At 43.2% G+C, this 12,632-nt stretch overlaps 1 protein-coding gene across 5 annotated transcripts in view; it reads left to right on the top strand.

Moving 5' to 3' along the window:
- SCAPER (S-phase cyclin A associated protein in the ER) overlaps positions 1–12,632 on the top strand; it is a 198,242-nt gene that overhangs the window by 33,432 nt on the left and 152,178 nt on the right. For all 5 annotated transcript variants that reach the window (XM_035112175.2, XM_035112172.2, XM_035112171.2 and 2 more), the window contains 4 exons: positions 7,158–7,420; positions 7,812–8,042; positions 8,961–9,131; positions 11,578–11,653. In XM_035112175.2, coding sequence (XP_034968066.2) covers positions 7,158–7,420; positions 7,812–8,042; positions 8,961–9,131; positions 11,578–11,653 — 741 coding nt within the window. The remainder of the gene's footprint in view (positions 1–7,157; positions 7,421–7,811; positions 8,043–8,960; positions 9,132–11,577; positions 11,654–12,632) is intronic.

The following is a 12,632-nucleotide window of genomic DNA, read 5'->3' as shown; positions in this document are numbered from 1 at the left end:
AAAAAAACAACCCAAAAAGTGTTGAGTTTCACAGGTTTAGACAAGTGGCCCCACAAGAGCAGCATTTGGCTAATATTTTCAAGAAAAAGCCAATAGGTAGATCATGTGCCTGTAGAGACAATGTTAAAAGATAATGGATGAATTGTTATTTGAGTACAGGTGGAATCCTATCTGGCTGTAGTTTCTCTTGCTTTAAAAGTTTCTCTGGATTTTGTACTGAGAGCCTTAACAGGTTAATTCCTTATTTGTGTTCTATTAGTGACCTAATTCAATATCTACTCAATAGTAAAATAAAAAAATTCCTTCAGTAGCACCTTAAAGACCAACTAAGTTTTTATTTTGGTATGAGCTTTCGTGTGCATGCACACTTCTTCAGATACCTCTTCTTCAGATACTTCTTCAGATATTAATATTGGTATTAATATGAACACTCTACATACAGGGTGGAAAACTTGTGGTTCTCTGGGTGCTATTGGATAAAAAAAAATGTAGCACCATTCATTTAAAAAAGCCATTCATTTAAGTAATCATAAAAGTACTACTTAAATTTTAACACAAATATTGATTGATTGATTGATTGATTGAGTGAGTGAGTGATTCATTCATTATATTTCCATGCCGCTTTTCATTCAAATGAATCACAGAGCTGCTTACAAACAATAAATAACAACAAGCTAGAACATGGATTTTGGGATTTGAACATCCCAGCCTATTGGCTGGGATCAGAATCCCTGGGGTAGTGTTTGCACAGGCATCCAGGCAGCTCGTTCCAGGGCTCACACTCCTCTCTGAGGAGGGACTTAATTAATCAGGAAGAAGGGCACAGGAGTCACGCTGGACCTCAGAAAACCCTCACATGAACAGAAGGCAGCAGTTTAGGATTTAGGAGAAATATAGAATTCACTGAGATATAGACTGTTTGGAACCAACTCATTTTGAGAACCTTATTTAACTCTTATTGAATTTGGGGTCCTGCCCTTGTGTGGACCTGTTCCTGATCCACAATAGGACTTTTCCTCTTATTCCGCTCTATTCCTTGACTCCTAAGCATACTTGGGAATCTTGGATGAGACACTTTGTAGAAAGACTTTTGAAAGTCCAAGTAAACCTCTGTCTGATGCTTGTTGACACTCAAGGAACTCTACTAGGGTAGTGAGAGAGCACTTGCCCTGGGTGGTCAAGTTGGTGGAGAGCTATTTGTTCTACCTGCAACTCCTATTAGAGTGGGCTAAAGTGCAGGAAATGAGCCTGTTTCCCTTTTGCAGTTACCAGTGACATCTGCCAGCTGCTGGATAAGGTTGTGATTTTTTGTAGCCCTGAAACAGGTCCTTTAGAACAGGGTAGCCAATGTTGTGTCCTCCAGATCTTAAACTCCACCTTTCCTCAGCCCCAACCAGCATCACCAGTAGTCAGGGCTGAGGAGAGTGAGTCTGCAATATCTGGTGAGCACCATGCTGGCTGTCTTTGTTCTAGTAAAATATTCTCAATGAGTGTGAGCTAACTAACGGTAAAGGTAAAGGGACCCCTGACCGTTAGGTCCAGTCACAGACGACTCTGGGGTTGCGGCCCTCATCTTGCTATACTGGCCGAGGGAGCTGGCGTTTGTCCGCAGACAGCTTCTGGGTCATGAGGCCAGCATTACTAAGCCGCTTCGGGCGAACCAGAGCAGGGCACAGAAATGCTGTTTACCTTCCCGCTGGAGCGGTACCTATTTATCTACTTGCACTTTGATGTGCTTTTGAACTACTAGGTAGGCAGGAGCAGGGACCGAGCAATGGGAGCTCACCCCATCACGGGGATTCGAACCGCCGACCTTCTGATCGGCAAGAGATGTCTTTATATCAGGAACCAACAGCTTACCATAGTGCAAAGGGACCCTTTTTCGCACTAGTCTTGTTAATAATAATAATAATAATAATAATAATAATAATAATAATAATAAATTTATTTATTTATACCCCGCCAATCTGGCTGGGTTTCCCCAGACGCTCTGGGCGGCTTCCAACAGAAAAATAAAATAAAATAATCTTTTAACATTAAAAACCTCCCTAAAGAGGGCTGCCTTCAGATGTCTTTTAAAAATCTGGTAGCTGTTTTTCTCTTTGACATCTGATGGGAGGGCGTTTCAGAGGGCGGGGACCACCACCGAGAAGGCCCTCTGTCTGGTTCCCTGCAACTTGGCTTCTCGCAACGAGGGAACCGCCAGAAGGCCCTCAGTGCTGGACCTCAGTGTCTGGGCAGAACAATGGGAGTGGAGACACTCCTTCAGGTATACTGGATTGAGGCCATTTAGGGCTTTAAAGGTCAGCACCAACACTTTGAACTGTGCTCGGAAACGTACTGGGAGCCAATGTAGATCTTTCAAGACCGGTGTTATGTGGTCTCGGCGGCCGCTCCCAGTCACCAGTCTAGCTGCTGCATTCTGGATTAGTTGTAGTTTCTGGGTCACCTTCAAAGGTAGCCCCACGTAGAGCGCATTGCAATAGTCCAAGCGGGAGATAACCAGAGCATGCACCACTCTGGCGAGACAGTCTGCAGGCAGGTAGGGTCTCAGCCTGCGTACCAGATGGAGCTGATAGACAGCTGCCCTGGACACAGAATTGACCTGTGCCTCCATGGACAGCTGTGAGTCCAGAATGACTCCCAGGGTGCGCACCTGGTCCTTCAGGGGCACAGTTACCCATTCAGGACCAGGATAGGGTTGCAGGACAGTTCTTCCAGATGCAGTAATGTTGGAGGCATAAAGCCTAAGTGGCTTTGGGAGGTGGGGGTGGTGGGGGCTTACAATAACAGATGGTTTGTCACTTCAGTGTAATACAAGAAGAAGCCGAGAGTGGGAAGCTCAGATGTGACTAGAGAATTGTCAGAATACCCCAATGAATTATTCATTGCCAAAACTGGGCATGTAACTCAATCCAGCTTGTGATACCCAGTGTGGGCTTGCCCATAAAGTGCCCCACACTTAACTAAAACAAAAAACCTCCTTTCTAGTTTCAGTTTGTGGTCTTAGTATGGACACTCCCATCCAACCTCAATGTGTGTGTCTGGTATTATTGGCACCAACAGCACACTCTGTTAAGTCATGTAATGTAAAGCACCATTTTTAAAAGGCATATTTCCTATTTATGCTGCCCTCCAGATGTTGTGAATTCCAGTTCCCATCAGCCCTGACATTTGACCATCCTAACTGCAGATGATGGGTGGTGCAATCCAACAATGCCTGGAGGGCATTGGGGTTTTGTTTTGTTTTTTTAAAAAAACAACAACCTGAGAACTGCATTGTGATAACAAGATTCTGGAATAGATGGGCCATTGGCTTTACTTGGAGTACAATATTTTAAGTGTATGTAGCCCTGGATCAAGATGGATCTTTGATGTCCTGCCTTCCTTGAGGGGGCGATTGTTTGCTCCTGTGACAACTGTGCTTGGCTTGGCAGTGGAGGGAGGCCCTCTGGGGAGGAATTGGAGGAGGAAAGCAGGCCTTCTGCCTCAAAAGGAGAAGACTCACTGTCCCTTGGGTCTCCTCTTTCTCTGCCACTTTACATAATGTGCCTTGTGCTGGTTCAACAACCTACTCTTCTCTGTCTTTTAGATCTGATCCTAACCAATAGTGATGACCTGGTTAGTGGGGTAGAAGTGGCAGGATCATTAGGTGGGAGTGACCATGCTCTTCTGGAGTTTATTATCCAGCGGAAAGGAGCAACCAAGCATACTAAGACTCAAATTCTAGACTTTAAGAAAGCCGACTTCAGAAAACTTAGGGAAACGCTGGGTGAAATCCCATGGACAGTAATACTAAAAGGGAAGGGAGTTCATGATGGTTGGGAGTTTGTTAAAAGGGAGATATTATAAACACAACTTCAGGCAATACCAATGAGACGGAAACATGGAGGGTGCCTAAAGAAGCCAGGGTGGCTATCTAAAGAACTTTTAACTGAGTTAAGATTTAAAAGGGATATGTACTTAAAATGGAAAAAGGGGGAAACCACCAGAGAGGAATTCAAACAAATAGCCAGCACGTCAGAAAAGCTAAAGCACAGAATGAACTCAGGCTTGCTAGAGAGGTTAAAAGCAACAAAAAGGGCTTTTATGGGTATGTCCGTAGCAAAAGGAAGAACAAGGAAGAACAAGGAAACAGTGGGGTCACTTAGAGGAGAAGATGGTGAGATGCAAACAGGGACAGAGAAAGGGCAGAACTCCTCAATGCCTTCTTTGCCTCAGTCTTCTCCAAAAAAGAAAACAATGCCCGACCTGAGGAATACGGAGCAGATGATTCAGCAGGGGAAACACAGCCCAGAATAAGGAGGTAGTACAAGAATACTTGGCTAGTTTAGATGTATTCAAGTCTCCAGGGCCAGATGAACTACATCCAAGAGTATTAAAAGAACTGGAAGAGGTGATTTCAGAAACACTGGCAGTTATCTTTGAGAATTCCTGGAGAACAGGCAAAGTCCCAGCAGACTGGAGGAGGGCAAATGTCCCTATTTTTAAAAAGGGAGAAAGAGAGGACCCAAACAATTACCGCCCAGTCAGCCTGACATCAATACCAGGAAAGATTCTAGAGCAGATCATTAAGCAAACGGTCTGTGGGCACCTAGAAAGGAACGCTGTGATCACTAAAAATCAGCATGGGTTTCTGAAAAATAGGTCAAGTCAGACTAATCTGATCTCATTTTTTGACAGAATTACAAGCCTGGTAGATGAAGGGAACGCTGTGAATGTAGCCTATCTTGATTTCAGCAAGGCCTTTGACAAGGTGCCCCATGATATTCTTGTAAAGAAGCTAGTAAAATGCAGGCTAGACAATGCTACCATTCAATGGATTTGTAACTGGCTGACTGACCGAACCCAAAGGGTGCTCATCAATGGCTCCTCTTCATCCTGGAGAGAATTTACTAGTGGGGTGCCACAGGGTTCTGTCTTGGGCCCAGTCTTATTCAACATCTTTATCAATGACTTTGATGGTGTTTCCTGCTTGGCAGGGGGTTGGACTGGATGGCCCTTGTGGTCTCTTCCAACTCTATGATTCTATTATTCTTCTGGGTGTTCAGTCCTTCTCTCTGAAGCAGCGCCTGGACCAGGACACAGCTCCATCTTTATCAGGATAGAGTCCAGAGGGGCCCTGGTTCCATCTTTCCAGATAGCCTCTGTTTTTAGAAGGCTACCCTGGACATGATTTGGTTAAAAATGAGAGGGTGGGAAGTCAGGGCATGGGGCTTGGGGCTGTCATTAAAGGCAGCTCCTTTACCCTCTCAATTTGGTGACTGCTCTTTACTACTTCTCTCAATTCTTCCTTCAGGCAAATCTTTTCCACTTTGCCCCTTCCCATCTGCCCCCATGTTTGAGCAGTTTGCTACAGATAATATTTCTTCGTAGTGCTTTTTACTTGACTTTGCAACTTTTTGTGGTCATGAGGAGCCTTGAGAAAACTTAGTGTACAGTAATGATTATATAACTCAAATTCTATGTTACAGTGGCCTTTGCTTGCAAATTGGGACGACAAGCTTTTTATCAGTTTCCTGTGTGTGATTTGTTATTCTTTATAGATCCTTCTCATTTCTTATTGAACTGCTTCTTTAAAACCTTTTAGATATAAAAGTTGCATTAACAAATATTCATAATTAACATCTTGCTTTCTTAGGGTACTAAATTTTGATTCGAATTTGCCTCCTGTGGCCATTTTTCTTTTATTGTTTTTATATTTTTATAACTTTCTAATGTTTGTGTTGGCAGTATCCTTGCCTAATGGATGAGTTCCAGTTTTTAAACAGCATTTCTTTACAAATAGTGCTTTATACTCTTTAAAGTCCCCTCCACCCCAGGTCACACAAACCATGCTCGTCCTAAAGAGTAAAATTCCCCTGCAGATAAAGATTTGTTTATAATCTGAGTAGAGTAAAACCCATGTTACTTTATCCTCCAGTATTGTGTTCTTTTAAATTTAATTTAAGTCAGCTTCTGTTGGTGCATTTAGAATTGATAAATCATTTCCCCCTTTAATGTGCAATGCTCAGAATCACACATTGCCTCCTATTAAGTTACACCATGGGCCAAATCTAGCCCAAGCCTCAGGGTAGATAATGTGGTGCCCCCCCCCCCACGTGCTGCTGGACTCCAACTCCTATCAGCTCTAGCCAAAATGGCCAACGTTCAGGGGTGACGGGAGTTTTCCTTCAGCAGCAGCTGGAATGCACCACTCTGGAAGCAAATCTCCAGTGTCTCTGGCATGGAGCTCAGGGCGTTGTGCATGCAAGGCATGTCCTCTACCACTTAGCTGAGGCCCTTTTTACATATTGGACACAGTTGGCTCTAATCCATGCCACAGGCCTCTCTCTGTTGCTTTTTAAAATTCATAGCGCCTATGCAAATTGAAGTGCTGTGCGGTTCCATTTGCAGAATCAGAGCAGGAAAGTCAACTAGTTAAGGTACTTGATACACACACCCCTTTGCCAGAAAACGTCCTCCTGACAGGAATATTTGAGGAATTAGTTCTTTGTGAATTTCAATATGAGTGGACCTAATCAGCGCCCCCCGGACTAATGCACAAATTGGAACATATTTTTGTTTTATTTATATACTATAAATATTCTATACTGCCCTTCATCTGAGGATTACAGGATGGTTTATAATATAAAAACACAAAAAGCATGGCACAGTAATAAATCAAAACAGTAACAGTAAAAGGCCACAATACTATTTAATTAGTCATAGCTATTCTTTGGATTTCACAATGCAGTTTTCAGATAAAAAATATCAAAATGCATATTATAAGATATATTATATGTGTTTTAGAAAAATTGAAATATCGGCTTTTCTGCAGTTTTTATTTTAATTTTTTTGGAACTATGAGGAAGTGGAACAGAACTGACTTAGGCATAAAGACTCAGGAGGTTGTAGAATGTAGACTCTCCTCCCATGAAGGTTTTTAAGCAGAGTTTGAATGACCATCTGTCCAAGATGCTTTAGTTAAGATTCCTGCATTGCAGGGGGTTAGGCTAGATGACCTTTGTGGGTACCTAAACCCCCCACAATTCTATGATTCCATGACACAAACCGACTAACCTGCTCGTCCCTCACTCCTGATTTCTGTGTGCCGAGATATTTGTACTCAATCTTGCTTTTGATTTCTTGCTATGCTTTTTAATGGTGCAATGTAGAGCGGAGGGATGCTGAAGGATGGGAAACAGTCCATCGTGGAAGACCTGTGAGATCCAAGTCTTCTGCTTTGGCCACAAAGCCAACTTCATGTACAGAGTTATTGCGGTTCAAGGATGACAGCGACAAAGAAAATGTAGCTCTTTGTCCATCAGAGAATAAACAGAAGGCCTTGCTAAATGAAGAGAGTCTATCTAAAACTGTAGAACCTGCCCCCCAAGATTCTTGCTGTCTATATGAGCACCCCCTTGCTGAAAGGACTCAGGTACATGCAGTTGTTTCTTGGTTATACTCTTTTTTTTCTTCAAAAGAATATTTTGAGCTAACTATTGCAAGTAAAATTATTAAAGATTAGGTACTCACTTTAAAAAGAAAATTAATGGTGGAGATTAATAAATTAATGTTCCTTGAAAGATCAGCATCTCCTACAGCTTTTAGTAAATTCAGTATTTGTAAAAAACAAAACAAAAAACACCTCGATTTTAATTATTACAAGTGTGTAAAGTATTTCAGGCTATGCTAAGCAATGAACTCTTATGTAGGGTAGAAATGACAAAATCCCTCAAGCAGAATTTGCTCTTGGTCAAATGTATGGGTGCGGTTGTGTTAGGAAGCTCAATATCTATCTCTCTATCTCTGTCTATCTTGCATATTAGTTCACAGCCTGTGTCCTTGAGGACATCAAGATCTCTGAGAAGAGCAACAGTTTGCCAGGTGGTTCTCTGCTTCCATCTTCTGAAGTGCCTGTGGTTCTCATAGAGGCTGAACATACTTCAAAAAGTCTTCAGGTGGAAGAAATAACCTCTACTGATTCCAGGAGCGATGGAGGGAGCCAAGCAGAAAAAAATAAGATTGAAAGTGAAATGGACCCTGCAGATATTTCAAATGTGAGCGCTTGCAGATGGGCAAGAGGATCTGTTCTAAAAACAAGTCCCCAAACTTAATGGCATGCAGTAAATAGTTGCCACCTTCCCCTTCTTTAACACAGCTGTATTAGTCAAGTATGAGGGGATATAATGCAGTGATAAAGGAGATGCCTGGTAGAAGGTCACAGGTTCAATCTCCTAGCATCTCCAAGATGGTAGCAGAGCCATCGGTGCATCTCCAAGCTCCTAATGGCAACATTTGTGGCACTTCTGATAGGACCTGGGAGTGAAACTAGAAGAAGAGCTGTTTGGCTGGTTTTTAGCAGGCCCAGTGGGGAATCTTATCTGTTTGTTTTTAAGGTCAGGAAGGGGTGCCCAATACAAATGCTGCCTACGTATAAATGTAGGAAAGCAGTTACTTTAAGCAGAGGCTTGACAGCCATCTGTCAGGAATGCTTTGATGGTGTTTCCTGCTTGGCAGGGGGTTGGACTGGATGGCCCTTGTGGTCCCTTCCAACTCTATATGATTCTATGATTCTAAGCAGTTCAAAAGCATACCAGCGCAAGTAGATAAATAGGTACCACTGTGGCGGGAACGCAAATGGTGTTTCCTTGCGCTCTGGCACTCGGCATGGTATACCGTGCGCCAGAAGCGGTTTAATCATGCCGGCCACATGACCTGGAACAGCTGCTGTGGACAAACGCTGGCTCCCTCGGCCTGAAAGCAGAAATGAGCACCCCACCCCATAGTCAAATTTGACTGAACTTAACCATTCAGGGGCCCTTTACCTTACCTACTCCAGTTATATCCCCCCTCTGGGAAAGGGAGGAATGGAAAGTCAGATAGCTGGATATATGAATGATGGGAGAATCATTTACATAGCAGTAAAGCATTTTCAGGCTTCCAGCTGAACTCTGATTTTGGTTTTGCATCTCTAGTCCATGGCTGAAGTTCTTGCTAAAAAAGAGGAGTTAGCAGATCGCCTGGAAAAGGCCAACGAAGAGGCTATTGCAAGTGCCATTGCAGAAGAAGAACAGTTAACCAGAGAAATCGAAGCCGAGGAGAACAATTACATAAACATTGAAACAGACAATGACAGTGACTTCTCCGTGAGTTTTCTGCATGTGTTGAAATAATTTATAGTGCATTGGGTTAATATTCCCAAGACAGGCTAGAATTTGACAATAGTTTTACATATTTGTATAGTTTCCAATGTAGCAAAGTAACTGTCTGATGTGCCAGGGAGGCAAAAAAGTAACAAAGGTTCTAGCATGACTGGAATTAGTTTCCAGGCTTAATTGAAGGTGCTGTTCATCATCATCGTTGTTGTTGTTGTTATTATCATATTTGCATATAATGTATTTGTTTTTTGAAGTGAAAAGAAAGGGGGGAAAATATACATAATATCACTATAGCAATTAACAATTAACAATTTTAATTTTTAGCCTACTGCATTTTTCGCTCCGTAAGACGCACCTGACCATAGGACGCACCTAGTTTTTAGAGGAGGAAAACAAGAAAAATATATTTTGCTTTCTTGAATTGTCCTAGGCATAGCAGCCAACTCCTAGAGGCCCAGGTGCCTTTGCCTCCCATTAAATATTTGAGGAAGTCATTCCCCCCATGTTAATGGGCATTGTCATTCATATAGTGTGCATGCACTTTGTCTTGAGATCAATTGCAGTGGTTCTCAACCTGTGGGTCCCCAGATGTTGTTGGACTACAACTCCCATCATCCCTCAACTCCTATCATCCCTGAGCTCTGGCCTTGCTAGCTAGGGGCGATGGGAGTTGTAGTTCAACAACATCTGGGGACCCACAGGTTGAGAAAGGCTGGTACGGTATGTGAGGTGGAGCTTACCTGCCCCCCCCCCCAATATTTTATTCCAGTTGGAAGAGAGAGACAGGGAAGGAAGGGGTGAAAGAGTGGGAGGGAGGGGTGAAAGAGAGAGGGGGAAGGAAGGAGGGAAGGAAGGAGTGAGAGAGAGAAAGGCAGTTGAGGGAGGAAGGGAAGAGGGAGAAGGAAGGAGGGAAGGAAGGGGTGAGAGAGAGTGAAAGAAAGGGGGAGAAGGAAGGAAGGAAGAACGGGGTGAGAGAGAAAGAAAAAGAAAGAAAGAAAGAGAGGGGGGGAGGAAGGATGGAAGGAAGGAAGGATGTAACCCGGGAGGAGGGGCGGAAGGGGCTCCCTTCTGTCTCTCCTCTTGCCTTGCTCGCTGTCATGGAAGCAGCCTGAGAGCCAGTTTCCTTCTGCGCGCAGCTCTGGCTCTGGCTCTGGCTCTGGCATCCGCTCCATAGGATGCACAGACTTTCCCCCCTTCCTTTTTGGGAGGGAAAAAGTGCATCTTATGGAGCGAAAAATACGGTACTGAGGTTTTCATCACTGAGGTTTTTATCACAATTTTTATCACTGAGATCCAATTTTTATTATACTTGTCCATGCAAAGTCAAGTTTATAAGCCATCCGCTCATAGGTGGCAAGTATAAACAGATCTTCAATCCATTGAATAAATGGAGCCCTATGTTTATCTTTTCAGTGTAAATGCAACAATATCAGTCTTTTGGCCATAGTAAGGGCACGGAGAATCCATTTCCGTTGTCCAGTTGTCAGAATATAATCCTCTGAAATTTTTAGCTTTTTCCACACAGTGATATTTTATATAATCCATGGCTTTTTCCCAAAACATAGTAAGTATAGGACATTGTAAAAACACATGTTTTAAAGAAAGCGCCTTTCTTGACCTTAAAAGCCCTATACGGCTCAGGAACGCCACTTCCCATATAGACCTGCCTGAGTACTGTACTGCAGTTGTCTTCTGAAGCCAAGATGCCCAATCCAAGAAGCTAATGCCATCAGCTACTGCTGTTGACCTGAGAAGATATTGTATCCTTGGTGTGCGTTTATATTTTAAATTGTAAATGCCTTAGGTGCCTTAATAGAAAAGGTGTTCAAAAATGCAGTGAATGATAAATAATACTTTCAGATCCTGCCTTGTTCTCAAACCATAGTTTTAAAAACCTTCAGTTCCCAAGTTTGGTCCTAACAGAACTGAGGTTAGGTTAAAATGGAAAGCTATACCTCACAGGTGTGAAAGGAGGGCAGGAAGAATGTGTGAGGCCCATCCTGCTTTTTCTCACAGCAAAAACATTGGTTTCCTATTATGTCTGAAGTGGACCATAATAGTGGCAACAGCTGCCTTTTGTCTTGGTCTTCTATTTTAAAGGAGACTGGAAGAAAGGTGCTCTTGAACATTTGATTTATTTTTGCATTTATATATACAGTGGATGCTCGGGCTGCAAACGTGACCCATGTGAGATGCATGTTCGCAACCCGCAGCATTCACAACCTGTGTCTGCATGCACGTGCGCCGAACCCAGAAGTAACCCGTTCCAGTACTTCTGGGTTTGGCGCAGAGCGCAACCCAAAAGGACGTAACCTGCAGTGGATGTAACATGATGTATGACTGTAGTTTGCATGGAATGGTGAGTGTAAGAAAGGTTTCTTTTCCAAATAGAAAATTCGGTTTCTGTTTTCTGTTTTGCACCATGGAATTTTAGGCTGGCATGGGCAGTGGAAGCATATCTTTCTGTGGAATTTCCATGGACTGGAATGATGTCCTGGCAGACTATGAAGGTAAATTTCCTTGTCCAGAAATAATGTGAATTAACAATATCAGAGTGCATGTCTTAAGGCTTTCATTCTCCCACCCGCCCCTTTATTCCCCTTGCTTTTTAATCACAATAAATTTGTGAGAGTGATAGTCACCAAAGTTTGGTGTACCATGCAAATATTACCAGGCAAGTGGTTTTGATATTAATGCAATTGTTTAATTAAAAAAAAACCCCTCTAGGACTTCTGGTCTACCGCCATTGCTGACTGGCGGGAGAATCTCGAGCTCCGAGACTCTCTAGCGCTGTGAGGGAGGGGGGAGCCGCGACAGTGCCGCGGACCCCCAAAAGAGCTCCAGATTGAGCGTTCTGGAGATGTGGGGGCTCAGCAGCACCTTTTTCTGTCTCATCTGCTCCGCGGTGAGCCCTATTAAGGGAGCCAAGAGTGAGCGGAGTGGAGACGTGGTGTCTTGAGTTAATCTGCTACCTTCGCAACGTGAAGCTCCAAGCCGGCAGCCTGTGGAGTGGTGGATTTTTCCAGATTCAAAGGATTTGAAAACATTGGACACCGTGAGTAAAGGAAAAGGCTTTAAAAAATTTTAATTGAAAAGATTTGGACACAGGAGGAGATCAAAAAAGGAAGTTGATTTCCCCCATTGAGCGAATTGAGACGCAGTTAACTTGCCCGAAGCCGCGAAGCTGACAGGAAGTTTTTAATTACCAAAAATCAGACTTAAAACTTTCCCCCTAAGGCAGGGAAAGGGGAGAAAGGTTGAACTTCGCAAAATCCCTGTAAAGGTTCTTTAATTTGGTCTGGGGAAAGTCCCCCTGGAAGCTGGAGTCGGGACCCTCGAGGGATCAGTGAGCCGCCATTATGACATCACAATAGGATGGAATTTGTTTATCTCTTTGAGGCTGAAAACTGTCAACATTGAAGAGAGCGTAAAATATAAGGTTGTAAATAAGAAGTTTGACAGATGCTCTTTTCATAAATGGATATATGA

The sequence above is a fragment of the Zootoca vivipara genome, chromosome 9 (assembly GCF_963506605.1).
Source record: "Zootoca vivipara chromosome 9, rZooViv1.1, whole genome shotgun sequence".
NCBI classification, from domain to species: domain Eukaryota; kingdom Metazoa; phylum Chordata; class Lepidosauria; order Squamata; family Lacertidae; genus Zootoca; species Zootoca vivipara.
The sequence above is the reverse complement of the archived record's forward strand: the minus strand, read 5'-3'. Positions and strand labels throughout refer to the sequence as shown.